The sequence below is a fragment of the Mesoplodon bidens genome (genome assembly GCF_964165515.1).
Source record: "Mesoplodon bidens genome assembly, chromosome: 2".
In the NCBI taxonomy this organism is placed as follows: domain Eukaryota; kingdom Metazoa; phylum Chordata; class Mammalia; order Artiodactyla; family Ziphiidae; genus Mesoplodon; species Mesoplodon bidens.
The window spans coordinates 86,446,447-86,469,355 of NC_138177.1; the positions used below are offsets into that span (position 1 = coordinate 86,446,447).

The following is a 22,909-nucleotide window of genomic DNA, read 5'->3' on the forward strand; positions in this document are numbered from 1 at the left end:
AAGTTAAGAAGTGTTTAGCTACAAATCTATTTACACCACATTTCATTAATGTTGCACTGCTTATGGTTTAACCTTAAAACTACTCATCACTACAAGTTATTCTGACAGTTATTCCAGCATTTAAGTTTATTACAAACAACACAGTTATAGTCTCCTTTTTGGGGAAAAGTTGGGGAAGGGCAAGAGAAGGAAAGGTAAAGAATACACACTTTAAAAAAAACAGTTTTACAGCATAGTAAAGAAAGCTTACATTAAATATTCTGTTCCTCTGGTTTTTGTCCCAAACATGAAATTAATAATTTGGATGGAATCTACTTACTTAAATTGCTTTTATTTTTTTTAATATTTATTTATTTATTTAGGCTGCACCGGGTCTCAGTTGCAGCACACAGGATCTTTGTCGCAGCATGCGGGATCTAGCTCCCGGACCAGGGATCGAACATGGGCCCCCTGCATTGGGAGTGCCAAGTCTTATCCACTGGGCCACCAGGGAAGTCCCTAAATTGCTTTTATTTTTTATTTGCATCAGCTGAACATCTTAACATTTTTGATGACTGGAATAACACAGAATAAACAAGTTGAGTCATTTAGTTTGGCACAGAAAAGAAAACATCATACAAATGCATTCAGATTTTTTTTAAAACATTTTTGCTAAGCTTTTTAATATGATTTGTTTTCTCTACTGCTTAAATGCCAGTTTTCCATTAGGATTAAAAGGCATTTAAAAAAGGAAGTATACCATATAAAATGTCATGGTTCTAAGATGAGGGAAATATATTTTCTAGCATCAGGAAGCCTATTGATTATCTTAATGTACAAGTAATTAAGTAATTCTTTGATTATCCATGTGCTTACTATATATGTTGTATATAAGGAAATGTAAAATATTTTTAATATAACAACATAATTAGGACAATAATCTCTATAAAAATAAAAGTGCCCTCCAAAGCATAAAGGACTTTTAAAGAATTAAGTAAAGCACAGATCTCCTCAATTAACATTCAGTAAGCAACAACTGTTTATGGTTCAGTAGTTCTTCACCACTGCTGCACATCAGCATTACCAGGGAAGATCCTAACACACTGATGCTGGGGTCTCATCCAGACCAATCAAAGCAGAATCACTGGGGTGTGAGACCTAAGCACTGGTATTTTGCTAAGGCTCTCCAAGTGATAGTCTAACATGCAGCCAGTGCTGAGAACCCTTGCACTTCTCCAGAAATCTAATACCCCAAAGCCTGATGGCCAGACGATGCTCTGTTAAGATTCTTTCAATTCTTTTCCTTTTCTCGCCTTACAATGAAACTGTCCTCAAATATTTGACATCTACCATATGCCAGGCACTGCACTAAGCAGTATGGAACAAAACAGACATTTGGGGAGTTTATATAATCCCTCCTGGAGTTTACAGGATCACCTTAAACTAAAGTCTCACTGACACCAAAATGCCACTAAATTATATTTACTATCAGGATGAAATTCCTGTAAATCCCTATTTGTACCACAGGAGGGTGGGATAGAAGGGGTAGAAGGAGGAATGGGTGCTTTTATTTCTATTTAATTCTCTTCTGTATTGCTTGATTTCTTTTAACGAGAATATATGCTCTTTTATAATTTATGTATGTTCCCTAAAATAAGATTTTAAAAATGAAGTCTTAGGTAAACGCAGCAAGACATACTAGTACATTGTTAGATAGCTCCTTGGCTACATATCTCACTGGGAAGGAGAGTCAGGATTTGGGTTTAGGTATGGGAGTCTACAGCAAGGTGAAATGACCTAAAGAAAATGACCTAAAGGTTTCTTTACCACTTTCCAGTAGTAGCCTTGTTTGTCTCTCTTCATCTCTTAATTATTGTTCCCTTGCCCAGAAAGATCTTGTCAAAAAGGGTGAAGGTCAACGTTGTAAAACTCCTTAGGGATATACTGAGCACACTACTCTCCTCTTTCCAAATGGTTCTAACATCTAAAATCGAGTGCCATTCAGGGCAAGGGAAGCAGTGAAGACAAAGTTAACATTAAGAGAATCAAACAAACTGTACAAAGAAAAGCAATTAAAACAATATGATTTTTCCCCTAGCAAATTAGCAAAAAATAATTTAGATGATGATAATCAATGCTAGGGAAAGTATGATAAGACAGGCACTCTCAGTGTCAAAAGGAGTTTAAGTTGGTAAATTATGCTGGGCTCAATGTAAAATATCAAGATAATTCAGTGTAGACTTGTGTTAACAATGAGATCTAAGTGATCTTTACCAAATATGTATTAGATAAGATTTCTTAAGCCTCTGTCATTATAGGCTTTCTTCTTCAGCTATTTTCTGAACTAACAAAAATGCCTTGAAGATTACAATAAATTTCATGGGCTCACATCTTCTGTTTATCACTTTCCCAGGCAGACCAGGATAAAGAAGATGAAATATGTTAAAATCCTTAATGCAATGCAAGAAAGGCATATTGTATATGCTTTGAAATAATTGTTGGAAGTGAAACAGTTCGATATAACAGTAGTATGCAAGCCAAGGACAACAGATACTGAATTTTGGAAACACTATAGCAGTGTATTCCCCGTTCCCCTAAATGTGCTTTAGGGATTTACCAGTGGGTCTGTTTCTTTTAAAGAATAAAACTGGTGTTTCTGCTAGCGCCTAGAAAGATAGGGTACGTGAAAGACATCCAAATGCCTTTGAAGGATCCCAACTTAGAAATAGGTGGCTGGTGTACAGGTTGGAATGAAGTTGTAAACTATTAAAAATCCCTCAAACTATGGCTGCAAGCTATAATGACACTTTGTGCAACTGATTATTCACTAATATTTAGTAAATATCTAATAGACGCTGCAAGGTCCTATAAAAAACAAAGACAATCAGAATAAATGAAAGATTGTCCACACAAAAGTTTTTCTGAATTTTGGTGCAATTAAACAAAACATCCCAGAGTGAGATGGGAGTTAGAATTAGTAGTAACTTAGTATGCCTATATTCAGAAATTTTTCTCTATTTTTTTAAAAAAGATGATCTTAAAATACAAATAATTAGCTAAGATAATATACTGATTCACTCAAAATGTTTACTATGGGGAATGAGGTATGCTGAAAAGAAATCATCTAATAAGATATTTTAAAAACTAGAGGGACTTCCCTGGTGGCGCAGTGGTTAAGAATCCGCCTGTCAATGCAAGGGACATGGGTTTGCTCCCTGGTCCAGGAAGTTCCCACATGCTGCAGAGCAACTAAGCCTGCGAGCCACAACTACTGAAGCCCGTGTGCCTGTGCTCTGCAACAAGAGAAGCCACAGCGATGAGAAGCCCATGCACCACAACGAAGAGTAGCCCCCGCTCGCCACAACTAGAGAAAGCCCACGCGCAGCAACGAAGACCCAATGCAGCCAAAAATAAATTAAAAAAAAAAAACTAGAGAAGTAAAGGGGAAACGTTGCAGGGGGAAGGGGGGATAAATTATGAGCTTGGGATTAACACACACACACTACCATATATAAAACAGATAACCAGCAAAGACCTACTGCACAGTACAGGGAACTCTACTCAGTATTCTGTAATAACCTCCTATATGGGTAAAGAAACTGAAAAAGAATGAATATATATATATATGTATAACTGAATCACTTTGCTGTACACCTAAAACTAACACAACATTGTAAATCAACTATACTCCAATAAAATTTTTAAAAAACGAAAAACAAAAAATAGAGAAGCAATTGAGAAAGGACTGCTTTAATTTCTTTGAGAGTTTTTCCTAATCTCCCTCAAAAGGTTTTCTTTAATTCAATTATTTGCTGCATTCATTCAACAAATACCTTTGAGTACCTACTGCTGGTCACTGTTCATCTATAGCAATGAGTGAACAGATAAAAATCCATGCCCCCGTGACATTTACATTCTATTGAAAATACAAAGTAAAATATGTAGCATGTCAGAAGATGATGCCTACTAAAGACAAAAATAAAGCCAAGAAGAGGGTTGGGGCTTTCTATGGAGAAGAGAGTTAACCTGTAAGTCCTGAGTTTCTTGTGGAGACTGGTGTGAACAAGAATAAAGGGCATAATGAGCCTGGGGCTGATGGTCTCACAGCAGATACTGGTTGGTGGTGAGGATGTGAGGGTTAGGGCAAGGAAGGCATGGGGAATCTTCCCAGGAATAAGCACAGCTCTTCTTTACTCTGGAGTGTAGAATTGGGATAGGATGATATTATTCAGAGCAAGAAGCGTTTCCTCTTGATTCCTACCTAAGGAGGTCTAGAAGCCAAGAGAGGGAAGTCCTACTTTGGTTTGATGATAGAGTAAACCACGTTTCTAAACCCACAGCCAATCTCACTGTGCTCAGCCCCACAGTCAATCTCACTTCCCCATAAAATGCAGTGAAAATATCATGGAACACAAAATGGAAGAAGGAGGTATAAAACAAGGGTAGATAGTAAGAAGTGGGGTAAATATGAGGGACCTTAACAGAGGGGAAATCTAATCTGTACCTTTTTTAAAGGGACTCATTTTCAGTTCACCACCTTGTGGTTTGAAGCAATTAAAGTGGATTCTTCTCTTCACATCCCAGCTGGATTATCCAATTGAAAAGCATCAAGTTATGTCAAAGTTATGTTTCTGCCTCTCAGTTTTCTTCACAACCTGTATCCTCTACATGCAATAGAAGGTTGAAGAGTTCATTTTCAGAAAAACAAACATCCTCAAATCAACTCTCCTACCACATTAACCTTTCGAAAACCTAAGAATATTTTCCAAAGAGTATCTCAATCCTTACCAGTATCACTGAAAATGTAGAATGGAAGGATACTACAAATTATTTGCCCTTTTAGGAAAGAAACATGAAGTATAGGCAAAGCTCTGCGGTTTTTGCTTGACATCACGTAAGTCATTGGTAGTGAGCTCAGGACCTTTGAAGGAATCGCGGCTAACTCCACCTGTAACTAACAGTGAAAACATTTTACCAATGTCACTCACACAAAGCAACAGCTAAAGAGGTTAAAGTTCAAGTTATGTGTAAATCTGAAAGACTTCCTGGAGTTATTCAACATAAATTGCCCTCTTCCTATGCTAAAGAACTAATCTGTTCACAACCACTCCAAAGAACAATGTGGACAAATCTTAAACAGTAAGTATTATGAGAACAGAGGAGACTAAGAAACTAGAAGTAACAACTAAATGCATATGAAATCCAGACGTATTTCTCTTGTACCCTCTGAGGCACAAAATGACAGTAAGTATTGACAGAATAATGTTCTGTCGCAAGCAAAAGAGACAGAGATGGCAGATGGCTAAGTGTCATCTGCCATCTCTTTCCAATTAATCTAGTACAGCAGTGGTTCCCAAATCCATGATGAAGTTTTCAGCAGGCAACAGTAAAACGAAAATAATAAGGTCAAGGTTACAAGTTTTCCATAAAGCTAAATATAGTTAATTACAGAATTTTCCTTAACTCTAAAATCAAGTATTCCTGGAACTTCCCTGGTGGTCCAGTGGTTAAGACTCCGCAGTTCCACTGCAGGGGCACGGGTTTGATCTCTGGTCGGGGAACTAAGATCCCACATGCCGCGTGGCCGAGAAACTAAATAGATAAATAAAAATTTAAAAAAAAATTATGTACTTCCTAATTTTTTGGTGCTATCATGAAATGACCATAACAGCAAATAATTGTTGGAGGAGAGGGGTTCTAATGTCCTTACTTGAAAAAACAAGAAGTTGACTAACATACCTGGTCTTTCAATTCTTCTGTGTGTGTTTGTGTCTGTGCCTGTGTGTGTAAAATCAGAAAAATGTGACACAGAGCTCTGCCATGGAGAATCCAGTCAAGTTTTAAACTACCAAATAAAATTTGAAAGAGTTTCTGACATATAGAAGCATAAAGACAGGGCTTCCCTGGTGGCACAGTGGTTGAGAATCTGCCTGCCAATGCAGGGGACACGGGTTTGAGCCCTGGTCCGGGAAGATCCCACATGCCGCGGAGCAACTAAGCCCATGCGCCACAACTACTGAGCCTGCACTCTAGAGCCCGTGAGCCACAACTACTGAGCCCACGTGCCACAACTACTGAAGCCCGCATGCCTAGAGCCCATGCTCCGCAACAAGAGAAGCCACCGCAATGAGAAGCCCAGGCACCGCTACGAAGAGTAGCTCCTGCTCACCGCAGCTAGAGAAAAGCCCGCGCGCATCAGCTAAGACCCAACACAGCCAAAAATAAATAATAAATAAATTTATTTTTTAAAAAAGAAGCATAAAGACAGTATCTAGGGAATTCCCTGACGGTCCAGTGGTTAGGACTCGGTGCTCTCAACTGCCAGGCCCAGCTTCCATCCCTGGTCGGGGAACTAAGATCCCACAAGCCGAGTGGTGTGGCCCCCCCCAAAAAAAGACAGTATCTATGAACTGGCACAACCACTATGGAGAACAGTACGGAGGTTCCTTATAAAACTAAAACTAGAACTACCATATGACCCAGCAATCCCACTACTGGGCATATATCCAGAGAAAACCATAGTTTGAAAAGATACATGCACCCCAATGCTCACTGCAGCACTATTTACAATAGCCAAGACATGGAAGCAACCTAGATGTCTACTGACAGAAGACTGGATAAAGAAGATGTAGTAAATATATACAATGGAATATTACTCAGCCATAAAAAAGAATGAAATAATGACATTTGCAGCAACATGGATGGACCTAGAGATTACCATACGAAGTGAAGCAAGTCAGAGAGAGAAAGGCAAATATCATATGATATCACTTATATGTGGAATCTAAAAAAAAAAAAGGATACAAATGAACTTATTTACAAAACAGAAAGACTCACAGACTTCGAAAACAAATGTATGGTTACCAAAGGGGAAACATGGAGGGGAGGGATAAATTAGGAGTTTGGGATTAACAAATACACACTACTATACATAAAATAGATGATCACCAAGGACCTACTGTATAGCATAGGGAACTCGTAGTCAATATTCTGTAATAACCTACATGGGAAAAGAATCTGAAAAAGAATGTATATATGTATATATATAAATGAATCACTTTGCTGTACACCTGAAACTAACACAATATTGTAAACCAATAATAAACTCTTTTTAAAAAAGACAGTATCTAAGTAAGGTTCTGCCTAGGAAAAAATTCATTTCTATCTTTACTCACACACACAATGCTCCTGACACCAGGTATTTTGGGGCTTTTTCCCCCACACCAACCAATTCTCCAACACCAGCTGGATATCCTGCAATTCAACTCTGACACTAACTGGAGTTACTGCAGACCCCACAAATTAAGGGCTCAGTCCCACAAGACTGCCCCCTACACCAATCACAAACAGTAGATCCCCATGTTACCCACAAATTCTGCCTGAGTTGGCTACAAATTGGAGGTTCCCCCTCCAATCAAGCACCTGCTAGAACAGCTCACAGAACTCAGGAAAACATTTACTTACATTTACTGGACAAACGATATGATAAAGGACACAGATGAACAGCCAGATGAAGAGATACACAGGGCGAGATCCAAGGGTCTGGTGCAGGAGCTTCTGTCTCCATGGAGTTGGGATGCACCATCCTCACAGCATACCTCCTAGTAGGTGTGTTCACCAACTCACAAGCTCTCTGAACTCCATACTTTGAAAATTTTTATGGAGGCTTCATCACATGGGCATGATCAATTACTACCTCAATCTCTAGCCCCTCTCACCTTCTGTAGGATGGGGGGCATGGGGCTGAAAGTTCCCAGCTTCTAATCACGGCTTGGTCTTTCTGGTGACCCACCCCAATCCTGAAGCTATCCAGGAGCCCACCAAGAGTCACTCCATCAGGTCAAAAGACACCCCAATCACCCAGAAAATTCCAAGAGATGTAGGAGCTGTGTATCAGGAATCAGGGTCAAAGACCAAATATTAGAACAAAAGGCACTCCAAATACTTATCACTTTGGAAGTTACAAGGGTTTCAGGAGCTGTGTGCCAGGAACCAGGGGCAGAGACCAATATATATACTCAAAAGATACTGGCATGTTGTTAGAATCCCATTCAGTCATTAATAACTGGACCAGTCCATCATCATATGGTATGAAAAATAATTTTCAGGTAAGGCCACTCGGGTTTGCAGGCTTCCAGTTAATCTTGTCAGGTTCCAAATGCAGGTGTGGTCTAGGCAAACATATGGTTTCACTCTTTCAGTCATCTGGTGTAACTGAATTAAGAGATATAATCGACTACTCTGAGCCCTTTTGAGGTGCTATTATTGGATTTCCCTCACTACACAACCCATTTACTTGTTTCTTGATCTTCAGCTACTATTGCTCCTCCTCTCCCTGTATACCCAAACTCTTTCAACTTTGGAAGGAACATCAGGTTCAGCCACTGTGCTGGTCTAGACAGCAAACAGCAACACTAGTTTAGCAAGGTCCTCCCCTTCAGTCCACCGTTCATTTAGGGTAAGGTTACACAGTTACAGAACTACCTGGGCTATTTTTACCACCAGGCAATATAGTGGCATTCACTGTTAACCTCAATTTTGCGAGATGGGGTGAAGGCACAACCCACCCCATCAGGTACTTAGGAATCTTGACCCCAAACTTAAAATTACAGTTAGCTTCTTGTTTAGGAATCATCTCTGTTTCCAGCACTTATATTTGCAGGCCTGGTCCTAGGACCACTGCATCAAGCAGGGGGAAGAAAGTTAATAGGGGAAAGAAAGAAAAAAGTATACTTGCTACACCAGAATACTTCTCCCTTAGTAAGAATTGCATAGTCATTCCACACCCTCTTCCCCAGACCCACCAGAAAGAGGACTCTATACAGTAGGGCCACTCCTTTAGCCCCACCCCATGTTGAGTATGAGTACACTTTCATGGTATATAAGCCAGCCCTTCGTGTCTTTTTCTCTCCCATTTTAGATAACCAATGTTTTAATTGCCCATTCTAGTTCTCCATCAAACTAGTACCCTGAGGAGGCTCTCTCTCTGCCCACTCTTGGACATTATGGGCTACAAAGTGTATTCCTTGGTCTGAAGAGATGATGGTCGGCCATCCAAACTGGTACAATTATCTTCTGTTCCGGTTGTTTTAAAGCACTCTTGTACATTTCCATCTACCACCAAGTAAGTAAAGCCTGGTCCAGAGTCAGTGTCTATTCCTATCAGGACTCATTTGTAGTCCACCAGGTCTACCAACATCAGTCTCACTTACTAGCTATATTCAAGGCCTTTCCCCCAGAGGAATCTGACACTTAGCCATCTGCCATCTCTGTCTTTTGCTTGCAGACAGAACATTATTCTGTCAATACTTACTGTCATTTTGTGCCTCAGACGGTACAAGAGAAATACGTCTGGATTTAGCCCATCTCTGCATTGCTGCAATGCCCCCATATCCACTCATTTCATGGACTCACGTGGCCATCTCAAGTGAGCACACAGGGGTATTTGCCTGGTGATTCTAATCACCTTCTGAACTTGGAAGGGGCTTCTCCTGGTGGACATCGACAAAGCCCTACTTTAATGCACCCTTCAAATTCCCACAGTAATTCCCATAGGACTATGCCCCATAAGGGCATCCCTTTAATAGGCCAGGTTTCCACTGCTCTTCTGCCTGACCATATGGTCTGGCCATAGGCCGTCGTCCGTGAGTCAGTAAAAACTCAAACATAGGGGTTTTTACCACTGTTCAATTCTTGCATTACTCTAGGAAAACAGCATGCAATTCAACCCAGTGAGCTAATGTCTTTACCTTCTTCTATCAGTGGTGGCCTTCAAAATAGGATGCTGTCCCTTCACCTTGCAACTGTCATTCACAAACCAAGGAGCTCTTTTTTGGTCAGTTATGAGCTGTTCATAGGACACTTCCAAGTGACAACATAATCCAGCAGCTCCTCACACAGTTCCAGAGTCAGTCCTAAGGGAAAAGAGGCTCCCTATTCTTTAGTATCTCCTCCTCGCATTCCCCAGACAGTATGATCCTGTGTAAACCATTGCCATTTTATTATGAAACTCTTCTGGGCACTGTCCTCCCCACTGGAGTGTTTATCAGACATTATGCAAGACATCAAGATTCTTTTCAAGATTACTTTATGACTTTTAGTCATACTGGCAGTTTCAATTAACGTCCGAAGGAAGCCAATAACTACCCTTCAACTGGAAATTCTCCAGTCCAAAGTCCTAGAAGCTGTTGCTGGGAGGCACTCCGGTACACACAGGGTTATCACACAGAGAATTTCCCCATACCAACACTCCAGCTTCTATTCTATGCTATGTGGGCTTGGGCCACCTTACTGGTTCCCATTTAGCATGTCCAATTAGTAATATTGCTTGAAGTGTAGATTTACATGCCCTCTGTTTAACAGCACTAGGTACAGAAAACATTCCCCAACCAGATACAATGTCCATCTTCATTATACAATCAGGTAAAAGTCTGATCAAATACACCATTCTCCTACAAACTTTCACCTTACATTCTTAACTATAGCCTCCACTAGGGTTTATATGAACAAATTTTGGTTGTAGAATACTAGGTAGGGGAAGCAGTCCCCATCCAGACATAACACCCATTCCTATAAAACACTCAGGTAAAGAAGATACAACTTAAAGCCTGCTTAAACATTCCAACTTTCATAATCCTATCAACCCTTATATTTTTATGTTCTCAGCTGTATCAGGTCTCACCAGTGGGTTTTGGTACCACAGTGCAAGATGATCTCCTATCAGGAAATCCTGGGAACTTCTCTACCTTCTGACCATTTTATCCACTCTACTGCAAAAGGTTTTGGGGTCCCCCCTTCGTGGGTTGAGCCAAGGGACCCTGGCCCTTTTGTCAATTTTCTTTTCTATTTTTTGGCTGTGCCGCAAGGCATGTGGGATCCTAGTTCCCCGACCAGGGATCAAACCCGCACCCCCTGCAGTGGAAACACGGCGTCCCAACCACTGGACGGCCAGGGAAGTGTCCCTTTTTGTCAATTTTTATCTCATTTAATCTGCCTAACCAATGACCTAAGCGTTTGCTGGTCAAGTTTCTCACTGCAATCTCAGTCTTTGGATTTTTAGATTTCTTCAAACTAAACAGAGCAGACTTCTTTAGAGACCTTTAATGTTGGGGGATCAGGGGGTCTTTCCAGCCTGCCCAACCTTGGGTAGTGATTAAAAGCTTTGTTTTAACCCCACTAATGTCTGTTTTATTCATCCCATTTCTTAAAACCATCTAAAGCCTTCCATTCTGCTGGGCTGAATTCCATGATTCTTCCCTATTTCCTCTGTTTTGCTCCTAACAATATTTGCTTTATTCACCTTATTTCTTAATAACTGTTTAAAAATGTCCACCTTGCTAAGATCAGTTCCCTCTCTCCTTTGCCTTTCCTCATTCTCTTGTTAACTAACCTAATGTTTTTATTAGCATCTTTATAAGATCCAGAGGGGAAGCTGAGGCAGACAATACATAAGGCTTCCCCAACTGTCCCCTGGTTTTGCAGCAGTAAGGTTATATGGGGTGCCCATGTAACAGTTTCCCCTTAATCACAGCATTTACCATGGACTGGGTAACAGGCACATTCAGCAAGTGAATATCCCAATTATCATAAAGATAATCCCACATGGCTTATACACAAAACATATCATCTGCTTCCACTTGGCATTTATTGGAGGCGGCGGACAGTCCTCTTTCTCAGGGATAAACAGACCTTACAGTGGCTTCTGCCCAATCCATTAGGCTGGCTGTTCCCTCAGGAATAAACGATTTTGTGTCTGGATCACATATGGCCATCAGTGATTGTTCCATAGTGACCTGCGGATTCTCCATCAACCCAAACATGCTTTTCCCCACTGCAGCATCTAAAACCAGATACTGCTCCTAAATGACTCTCACAATCCATTTTTGTTTTTTTATTTTTTTTAAGTCTTTATTGAATTTGTTATGATATTGCTTCTGGTTTATGTTTTTGGGTTTTTTTGTGGCTGCGAGGCATGTGGGATCTCAGCTCCCTGACCAGGGATTGAACCCGCATCCCCTGCATTGGAAGGCGAGGTCTTAACCACTGGACTGCCAGGGAAGTCCCTCACAGTCCATTTTAATAAAGGTTCTTCAGGAAGCTGATGTTACTGATCCACAAAATGAAACAACTCCTTCACACCGTACTCCCTGATTTCAGTAGTTTCTTGATTTTGCCCTTCCCCCACACACACTGACTACATTCTTGGTGGCCAGAGGTCTTAGAGGTACTTTCTGTTGTCCTTGCTTAATTTTTCCCTTGGTGGGCAGCTTTGAGGCTAGTGACCAAAGCTCAGACTTAGTGAAATCTGAGCTTGGTCCAGCATCAAGGTCTGACCCAGCACTCTCTTTTAATTTCGCTTTTATATATTACTTATTATATTATTACATTATTTCAATTTTAGCTATTATAATTTGGTTACCACAATAACCAAGGGATTAAACAGTTCATCTTTTTCTTACTAGTTTCCCTTTCCTTATGCATCCAGTGAACCAACATGCTAGGAATTGGATCCATCTCTAAATCCCATTGGTAACTTTTACCTTCAGTAACTTGAGAGCAGGACAGCTGCTGCTCCATACCATGGGTGACCATGTGGTCACCCAGGAATCAAAGGTTCTAGATCCCTTGCCTTTTTATCCTCTCTCTTCCCAAACCACGTTTCCATCAGCCAGATCCACTCTAGCAAATCTCACTCCTGTGATACCAAATGTCTAGGAAAAACTGTGTTAAAAGAAAAAAAAAAAATGCAATGACACGTTAAAACCTGGTAAGCAAGACTTTATTCAAGGTGGTGCAAGTTATCTCTAAGGGTATAGGGACCACTATGATGAAATTTTGCAGTGGGGGAAAGAAATTGGGCTCAACTCCAAATACCACATGGGTAAGTGTGAATTTATAGCCATGGAGCAGGGTGGACAAAATCAGTGGATGGAAAACTGGAAACAAGGGTAAGGGGGGTTCTGGCTAAATAGACCTAAGTGGATTCCTGCTGAAGACAAGCCATGGTGATCAGACATCACCTGGAGGATGGTGAAACATGAGAAACTGGATCAGATATCAAGGGTGATCAGGTATCAAGGGTTTCTTGCTAAACTGACTTAGCAGGATTCTTGTTAAAACTGCATTTTACAAGGAAGTATACAGATGAGCCTGGATGAAGGTGGTTCAGGAGTCAATTAAAATTTATTCAAAGAATCTTTGTCAGGCCCCTTTCTTGTTCAAGGAAAGAAGAGACATTCTTCTTTCCTCTGAACAATATGTCTATTTTCTCATTCAGTAGCCTTTTGCTCATTAAGGACCAGGTGAACCTTCTGTAGGGACTTGGTATTATAGGATATTTGCTCAATGGTACCAGCAGTCAGGTATTTAATGAGGGGAGTTTCTATGAAAATAAAAGCCAAAATTAATAGTTAGAGATCCAGTTTCTCATTCCAGAGGGTAGCCAGTTGGGATTCTTAGATTTGAACTTGAAGCATCTTTAAATGGTAGAATGAGGATGGCAGTGGCCACCTGAAGAAGTTTCCTGGTTTGCAGTTTGAATGTCTCTGGTGATGGATGGCATTAAATGTTGTGGTGAACTCTGTAAGTGGTCCACACAGCAGGAGGTACAAAGGTTACCCATATACAATGTGTTGTGCTTTTTTTTTTTTTTTTTAAGTTTATATCAAGTCATCCAGCTTCAGCTTGCAGGATTTCAGGAAAAGGGCAATTTTAGTTCTCAGTGATGCCACATCAGGAGGGTGGGGGAAAAAAAAACTGGAAACATTAGTTTGGAGAGTTAGAGTCAGATACTGGAGGAGACCAGAAGTGAGAATGTGGTAAGGACTGGCCAGTGTGCAAGATGGAAGCCACAAGGGTGCACTACAGTTTTACACTGAAACAAAAAAAACTTCCCTCTATAGTTAACCTTTTATTTCTTGTTTACATAAGTCTGGTCTCATTAGATTTGTCCTGATTATTCATGTAAGTGCAGCAGGAATAGTGACTGACCATATAGGCAGGCTCTTTTTGAGTTGGTTTTGCTGAAACTTTTCATAAGGAATCTCAGATTAGGCTTTTAAAAGGCTCTCAAGGCTAGGAAGCCAGCTCAGGAACTAGCCACCAGACTTCATCTCCCATTCCTAAAGATTCAGGTGAATATCTCTCTTCTTGATGTCCCGAAGATATCCTAAGGTTCCTGGGCCTGCCAGGAAGTGACTTTCCTTACTCACCTATGAGGCTGAGAACCCTGTAAGCCAGACAGCAGGCCAGTTTTTCCAAGAGCACTGGTTCCATGAAGGCAACCTTAGTCCCTTAAACCAGATTCTATGGACAGTTCACTCTTAAATATAACATTTCAGTCAAAGCCATGGTAATATAACCTGTATTTCCAATTGTATCCTCTTACAAGAGCACATTCTTATTGAACTTAAACTACCACATTGTCATGAAAATAAGAATACTGGCTAAAAGTTTCTGAATTCTGGAGGAATCAGGTAGGGAGAAAAAGTAATTGTTTCATCTTTGTTCACAAAGGTATTATCTACCAGATTACTGTTGTAAGCTATAGATAACATAAGAGAAAAGAAAAAGGTTATTTATTTATTTGTTTGTTTTTTATTTATTTAGTTATTTATTTTTGGCTGCGTTGGCTCTCCATTGATGTGTGGGGGCTTTCTCCAGTTGCAGCGAGCAGGGGCTACTCTTCGTTGTGGTGCGCGGGCTTCTCATTGTGGTGGTTTCTCTTGTTGCGGAGCATGGGCTTAGGTGCATGGGCTTCAGTAGTTGTGGCGCACGGGCTTAGTTGCTCCGCGGCATGTGGGATCTTCCCAGACCAGGGCTCAAACCTGTGTCCCCTGCACTGGCAGGCAGATTCTTAACCACTGCGCCACCAGGGAAGTCCGAAAAAGGTTATTTAAATCTGAAGAACAAAACATTAAAGAACGAGTAATGTTTCAAACAAAGAGTGATAGAAAAATTATAACCATCCTCATCAGTTTATTCAGTCCAATGTAATTAATTCTTGTTCTACTTGATCTTGGGTTAACAGTTTCATAAATCCATCAACTTCTTCATTACTTCTGGAAATTCTCTCAATCTCGTGGCATGGCCTTACTGATGGCATCATGGAGCATTCTTGCCTGTGGCTGATGGTTTATGCTTTCAGAGAAGAATGAGAGTAAAACAACAACTTGTCCGTGAATGAAAAAAGACTTAAAATGGCCATGGTTAAAGTTCTGATGAGAGTTCATTTGATAAGAAAAATTAGTTATTTCTGTGGCAAACAATATTTTATCATAATAACCAGACAAGGCTATTTCAAATCCCTATGAACTTCATACTTTTCTGGAATACCTATTATTAGTAACATATATCCGTACGTGTATAACCTAAGAATATTTGTCCTCATTATTTGACTATGCTTCTCATGTAATTTAAAATACCAAATAAACCTAATTAGTTTAACATATCCTTTTACAACGTGAGAGACATATCCTTTGAGATTTTCCAGGGGCCTCTGGAAAGTCTCGAAATTAGTTCGTGACTCCATTCTAAATGGAGTCAAAAAGACTCCATTTAGAATTTGATTTTGAGAAGTTGTCAAAAATACTGAAAAGTTTAAACACTTGACTAAATAAGATCACAGGTCACTGTGAAACAATACTTAGTTATCCATTTAAACAAAGTGACAAAAGATTTCAAAGGCAAATACAGAAAGTCACATAGTTGTTTAAAAAAAAAAACTTAGCTCTTCTAATATTGAGAAAACTCAATGTTTTAGAGTAATCAAAGACCTGATAAAGACAACATGAAACACAGGAAATTATTTTGATAAGACACAAAATCTTTGTTTCCTAGACAGACTACTTAAAAGGTAAACCTTTTTACAGTTTCTTAATAAGAACAGACCAACAATCCAATAAAACTTTGGGATTCTAGTTTTGCATCAGTACACTTTTGTGTTTGTTTTTTGGCCGCACTGAGCAGCTTGCAGGATCTTAGCTCCCTGACCAGGGATTGAACCCACCAGGGACTGAACCCAGGCCGAGGCAGTGAAAGCACCGAGTCCTAACCACTGGACCACCAGGGAATTCCAGTACACTTTTGATATTGAAGTTCACTTTTTTTGTAACTTATAAATAAATCCATTCAATCTCAGCAACTTAACCAAACACAAAATTCCTGTTCTGCAAATCTTCTACAACCATTTTTCTAATATCTATTCAGTTTTTGTACTGTGTTTTTCCTCTTTCTCATTCTGGAACTCATTCTACCTTAGAATAAAAATCTTTTTTTCCCTTAACTAAAACACATCCTTCATACCTTGCATACAAAGTTATTTCTCTTCATTCTTACAGTTTCTAGTAGTTTCATTTACATATATTGATTATGATTTTTAACCATTAATAAACTTTTTTTAACAGAGAAAACTAGGAAGTAGGCAATTGTGGTCTGTCATGTATCAGTTTTCTGTAGTAGACTAGTATATTTCTGAATATACAATTTTGCAATTTCTAGAGGTATACGATTCCTCTTAGTATAATTTTTGTGTAGCAAAAGAATGTTTACTAATAGATCCAAATATCTTGTTTCTTTATAACATGTAAAAACAAGATGCCAAGAGTATATAAACTTAAATTTAGGTTCAATAATGAATGTTTCAGTAGTTTATCTTACTTACAAATGACTTTGATTTTTATTTTAGGCAGACACAACACCAAACAAAGCCAGCCATCATCTGAAGTTATTTCCCTATTAACTATTTTTTATAACACATGCATGTTAGGCAAACATCACAAAAGCAAAAACCTAAAAAGTTACATACATGGTATTTCCCCCTTTTTTATTTTACTGCCGTGTTTGACATACAGGAAGCAATTCATTTTTTTTGTACATTTTGTTCTTAGTTTAGATTTAATGTCTGCACTATATTTAATGCTGACAACTCTGAAGACATGCCTGTTCTTATTTCACCAACAATTTTCAAATTAGCTTTATTTACGAAAAACTATCCCAGATCATGTAAACTTAAAACACTGAGCTTCTCTGTTTCTGAGAGTTTCAGGAATATTTAATTTATGTAACTGCTCATTTATCTCTAAGCTAATTTGAACAGGATTGGATTTTATAAATTAATTTGGTAATACCATCTAGAAGTAGAAAAACAGCACACCTCTACAACATATATACAGACAGATGCTAATAGAGATCTTAAGTTTTCACTGGAAAATTTTAGTCATGAGTTAGTTAGTAAAACATAGTAATACAAACTCACTGGTTTATATAAAATAATAATCTCTTGTCTTTTCTCTACTCTATGTTTTTATGTGAATTGTGTCTATGGCAAATGGGACAAGTTTAGGTTACTTGTTTACCAATTTTGTACAGACCACCTTCCCTTGCCCTGATATGTAATCTTATGGAGGCTATGGACCAAATTTTAGGCGTTGACCAAGGAGACACCTAGAGGCATCTAGAGGCTGTCTGCAGGTCTCCAAAGCCCATCCAACTGCTGAAAACATACAGTCTATTTCCAATTAGCCTTTTTCCTTTTCAGCTTCAAGGAGTTGTTTTGGGGGGTCCCTAAGTTTCTTAACAGCCTCTAGTGGAGGGCAGGGGGTCCAAAGATCAAGTGACTATAAAGACTGAGGTGGAAAAAGGTCTGGCAGGGGATGGAGGATGAAGGGGCTTTGAGAAGGACATATCATAGTATTCAAGGGAATTGGAGGAAAGACTGAAGGTGGTGAGAGGGCAAAGGAGGAGCAGAAGCAATGAGAAGGGAGACATCTTAGCGGAGCCAGTGTGGAGAGATCACGTTTCTGAAAGAAGCCAGTGAAGTTCCACATTATCCTCAACAAAAGCATGCCAACAAGAATGCAGGGAGACAGAGAATATACTCAGCAAGGGTTCAAGAAGGGGGTTTGAGCCATCTAATAAGTTCTCATGGGAAAAGCAGGACCCAAGAGAGGGAACAAAGAGGCCTCACAGAGAGCCAGGAAGAAGAGACTTCCAGCCCAAAGAGTCAGGGAATAAATAATCCCCACTCAAGAAAAGAAGAGCCAGGAAGGAGAGATTTCCAACCCAGTAAGTACCTTTCAGACAAAGAAGCCTAGGACTCTAACTGAGCTTTCTTACAAACAGAGAAACCTGGGACTCTAACCCAGCCTGTGTTTATCTGGGACTCTATTCCAACTTCTGGAGTATACAGTTGACCTTTGAACAACACTAAGGTTAGGAGCACCAACCCTCTGCAAAGTTAAAAATCCACATATAATTTGTAATTGCCTTCCATATGTGCAGTTCCTTTGTATCCAAGGTTCTGCATCCATGGATTCAACCAACCATGGACCATGTAGTACTGGAGTATTTACTATTGGAAAAAAATATGCATATAAGTGGACCTACACAGTTCAAACCCATGTTGTTCAAGGTCAACTGTACTCAGACTCTTAACAATCAAAATCTGTCCTTACCAGCTTCCACGGACGTTTGTCCGGAGCAATGGTTCAGGAGTCGGACTCAACAATGGATCCCCGATCAATCAGTCAGGAGTGAAGATAAAGGCTTCAAAGGTACGCACTTAGGGTCCTGGGTGAGAGGTCCGGGGGTCCAATGATGAATCTGATCCTATCCCGAGTTGTGGCACCATAACTGTTAAAAGGAAAAAAAATACTCAATGATACTTGTTAAAGCATGGTAAGGAAGACTTTGGGGGATGGGGCTTTCTCGATACATAAAGGAACCACTACAATGAAACTTTAAAGTGGGGGAAAGAGATTGGGCTTAACTCTGAATACTCCATGAATAAGAGAAAACTTATAGCTAAGGAGCAGAGTGGGGTCGGTGAATGGAAAATTACTAAGAGAAAACATCTGGTAAGGGGGTTTTTAACTAAACAGACCCAACAGGATTCTTGCTGAAGACAGGCCAGGGTACTCAGATATCACCTGGGGGATGGTGTAGGAGGAGGAATCTGATCAGACATTGAGGGTGGGGGATTCCTACTAAACTAACTTAGCAGGGATACCGCTAAGACTGCATTTTACAAGGGTGTGCACAGATGGCCCAGGATAAGGTTCAGGAGCCTGACTAAAGTTTGCTCAAGCAAAAAATTTTTGTCACTGGTTTCTTCCTTTACTCACACACACAGTACTTCTGACACTAGATGTGTGCTTTTCCCCCACACCAACCAATTCTCCAACACCAGCTAGATGTCCTGCAATTCAATTCAATTCTGACACTAACTGGAGTTAGTGCAGACCTCACTGGTTAAGCTCTCAGTCCCATAAGACAGCCTCCCACTTCAGAAACCAATCACAAGTAGTAGCTCCCCACGTTACCCACAACTTCTGTTCAACTTGGCTACAAATTGGAGGTTGTCACGACCCCCCTCCTTGGACTCAAGCACTGTTAGAATACCTCACAGAACTCAGGAAAACACTTACTTATGTTTACTGGTTAACTGTATAACAAAAGACATGATAAAGGACACAGATGAAGAGCCAGATGAAGAGATACATAGGGCAAGATCCAGAAGGGTCTGGTGCAGGAGCTTCTGTCTCCATGGAGTTGGGATGCACCACCCTCACAGCATACCTCCTGGTAGGTGTGTTCACCAATTCAGAAGCTCTCTGAACTCCATACTTTGAAAATTTTTATGGAGGCTTCACCACATAGGCATGATCAATTACTACCTCAATCTCTAGCCCCTCTCCTCTTCTGTAGGATGGGCGGGTGGGGCTGAAAGTTCCAAGCTTCTAAGCATAGCTTGGTGACCCACCCCAATCCTGAAGCTATCCAGGAGCCCACCAAGAGTCACCTCGTTAGGTCAAAAGATACTCCTATCACCCAGGAGATTCCAAGAGATGTAGGAGCTCTGTGCCAGGAATTAGGGTCAAAGACCAAATAGAAAAAGTAAAGGTGCTCCTAGTTCTCCTATCACTTTGGAAATTATTGATTACAAGGGTTTCAGGGGCTCTGTGCCAGTAAGTGGGGGCAGATACATATTTTAAAACCCAGAGTTAACGAATTTTGTCTACCATCTTTTTGATGATTGCTGCAAGTCTGAGCATTTGAGTTTGAATCACTAATACATTTAAAGCATTGCATGTGTTTTAAAAATTCAAAATTACATAAAGAAAACCACATGTACCTGTTTTATAGCTGAAGGCAACTGATGAAAAATATTACATTTCTCAGTTTAAAACAGCACAACCTAATCTTTTACTATTCTAAGAGTTCTTCTGCTAATGTAAGACTTCCATCCAATTACATTTCTACAAGAGAATTGCTCTCCAAGGCATTTCACTTCAACTGAAAATGTCAATTTCATTATAGGACATTTAAAATTTTTGAATGTCATTTGGCTTTAGGCAATTTGTCTTGATTAAAAAAATCAAACCTAGACACAATATAAATGTATCTTACATAAAACTATTTCTAATTATTATTTATCTACCAATGGAGGATCTTAAAAAGTAGGACACATTTATTTCAATTACAGCTAAATGAAGTTGTGTTGTTTTTAAATCTGCACCAGATTTAGTCTGTCATAATCAGATTCAGTTTGTCATAATCAGGTAGTTGTTCCAAGAATTTCTTAGAAAAAGGTAGTTACTGCATTACTAAGATGTTATGCTAGGTTTAATTCAGACTATGCTGCAACTGATATGAATTTCTAAATGTTATTTGCATCAACAGAACCAGAATTAGCTACAGGTGTCACTATGATAAAACAACAGGAAACACCTTATTACACTGCAAATCTATGCTACTGCATTTGGTTATTTAAGTTACCTTAATTTTCTCAAGGTATTTATGAGGTAGCTTCCTTTCCTATCTAACATAAGCTATTTGCAAACGTATACACACTTTAACCTCTGCAAAGAGGGACCTTCTATTTGTATTCCATTTCCAATGGAAATCCAAACATCCCCTCATATTTTAATCACACCTCGAGGTTTTTTTTGTGTGTGTGTGACAGGTCTTTTTTTAGAGATGACTCTGTTAGAAGTCTGTCAATAAATACATTGCTCAGTTAGCGGCAGAGAAATAACCGTATGTTAGTGGTTAACAAGCCCCATAACTGCAGCATTTAATACCTACTGCTGCTCCTAATGCCACCAGGCTGACTCAGACTAATGAGCTCTCCAGGTGCCACTGTCTAACGCAGGCCTGTCAAGATGAGCACTCTGCAGTGGAGTCTCCGGAAGAATTCATCCAACCATTGTACTCGCTTCTCATACATAAACAAAGAGGACTGATTTTTTAAGTTCTTTGCCACAAGAAAATGCACTGAAAACAAAACACTTAATTTTGTAACAGATACGCCTTCCCTGTTTTACAAGGTGAATCCTAAATTAGATCAAAAATGCTATTTGTAAAGATATTTGTTCAAGGTGGTACTGGATGTAGTTAACACATGAAGTTTTAACCCAGTTGTCAAAAATACAGCACAAAATTAGCCAAAACCTGAACTACAGCCAAAAAACAGTTCATAAGTCTTTATGATCGTGGTTATAAAATCACGTGCTTGGGGACCATTCAAGCTGATGCACAGGATGATGCAGCCCAAAATGAGCGAGGAGCCCCAACCATTCAAGAGCCAATGCCGGAGCCCAGGGCCAGTGAGCCCTTAACAGTATCGCCGCACCAACTCCTCCCAGCCCAGGAATCAGAGACTCCCTGCTCCCAAGAATTTTAACCCTGGTCTTCGTACAAGTCTCCAGAACCTGAACACCAGGTTTTCAGGCTCCAACCACCACCACCCCCCACAAAAAAAAAGTTCAGAACATCGCAATGGCATTCCCCTTCAGAACTTAGGCTCCTGGTCGCGCTCTCCGACCAGGCCCGTTTCCCTCCTGTTCCTCGAGGAAGGGGAGCACCCCTTTCCTTTGGTCCCCCACCCGGCAACTCTACTCACAGGCTGACGGCGTCGGGGGGCAGCGAGCTCGACAGCGCCCTCCAGCTGGGCGCTGGCAGTTTCCTGCGACTGCAATCCAACAGAGGGATGCGGCAGGAGCAGGGCGCGGGGCAGAGGCCTGCCCGGGCGGCCGGCAGCAGGAGGAGGACTGCCTGGACGAGGAAGAGCAGCCGGGAAAGCAGTCCGGACCCACACTCCAGCAGCGGCTCCTCCCGGACGCCTTGGGGCGCCGGCGCCATTTTTCCCCACCCCCTGACCTGGACCCAGCCCAGAAGAGCCGCCAGCTAGAAAAGGCAGCTCGACGGAGACGTTTGGCGGCTGTTCGACCACCTAGAGAAACTGCTGTCGCCGGTACCCTCTAAAGGCAGGCGAGGGGCGGATACGGGACAGCAGCGGGGGCGGTGGCCGAGGACACAGGGCTGAGGCCCTACGGACAACGCTCCTCCGCCCCGCCCCACGACGCAACGTCTTCACGCACAGGAGCCAACCAATCGGTGCCACAGGACGAGGTCGCGTCGGGGGCGGGACTCCACGAGGGGCGGGGCTGGAGACAGCGAGCTCCTTAAGGAGGGCTTTAAGGTGCTCAGCTCTCTGAGGAGCCCCCTGGAGCTCCGCCGCCGTTTCTCCGCTGGAGGGTGCAGTGGCTCCTTAGGAGGGAGTGAGGGCTGAAGTGCTGAAGTCCTAAGTCCTGATTTGAGATGTATCTACTATAGTAATAGAAAAGGATCTTTTATCTTCTCCCGGCACCAAGAAAGGGGAATGGCAGAAGGGGTGCCTTCCAAGTCGCAAACACTAAGGGGGCGCGGGAGCTTTCATGTAGCCCACGGCCTCCAGAGCCGAGCTGGGTCCTCCTCTGCCCCTCCTGGTCTGCGGCTTCTGCAATCCTGCAAGTGGAAGGAAACTCCCACTCTCCTAACGGGAAGCAGGTTACCTCTATCAGTTGATGGGCTCTTAAGTTCCTCAAGGCAGATGCCTTGTTTTTGCATCTGTGTACCTCCAGCTTCTGTTGTCTTGGAATTCAATAAATGT

The 22,909-nt window shown here is 40.9% G+C and overlaps 1 protein-coding gene across 5 annotated transcripts in view; it reads right to left on the reverse strand.

Moving 5' to 3' along the window:
- The window catches only part of LRIG2 (leucine rich repeats and immunoglobulin like domains 2), a 101,806-nt gene extending 79,417 nt beyond the window's left edge, over nucleotides 1-22,389 (reverse strand). For 4 of the 5 annotated variants that reach the window (XM_081222419.1, XM_081222418.1, XM_081222422.1 and 1 more), the window contains exon 1: nucleotides 21,881-22,389. In XM_081222419.1, coding sequence (XP_081078545.1) covers nucleotides 21,881-22,119 — 239 coding nt within the window. In that variant the 5' untranslated portion in view covers nucleotides 22,120-22,389. Of the gene's footprint in view, nucleotides 1-18,431; nucleotides 18,610-21,880 lie in introns of all 5 variants that reach the window. The other variant, XM_081222421.1, reaches the window with a different exon arrangement.
- Between the last annotated feature and the right edge of the window lie 520 nt (nucleotides 22,390-22,909).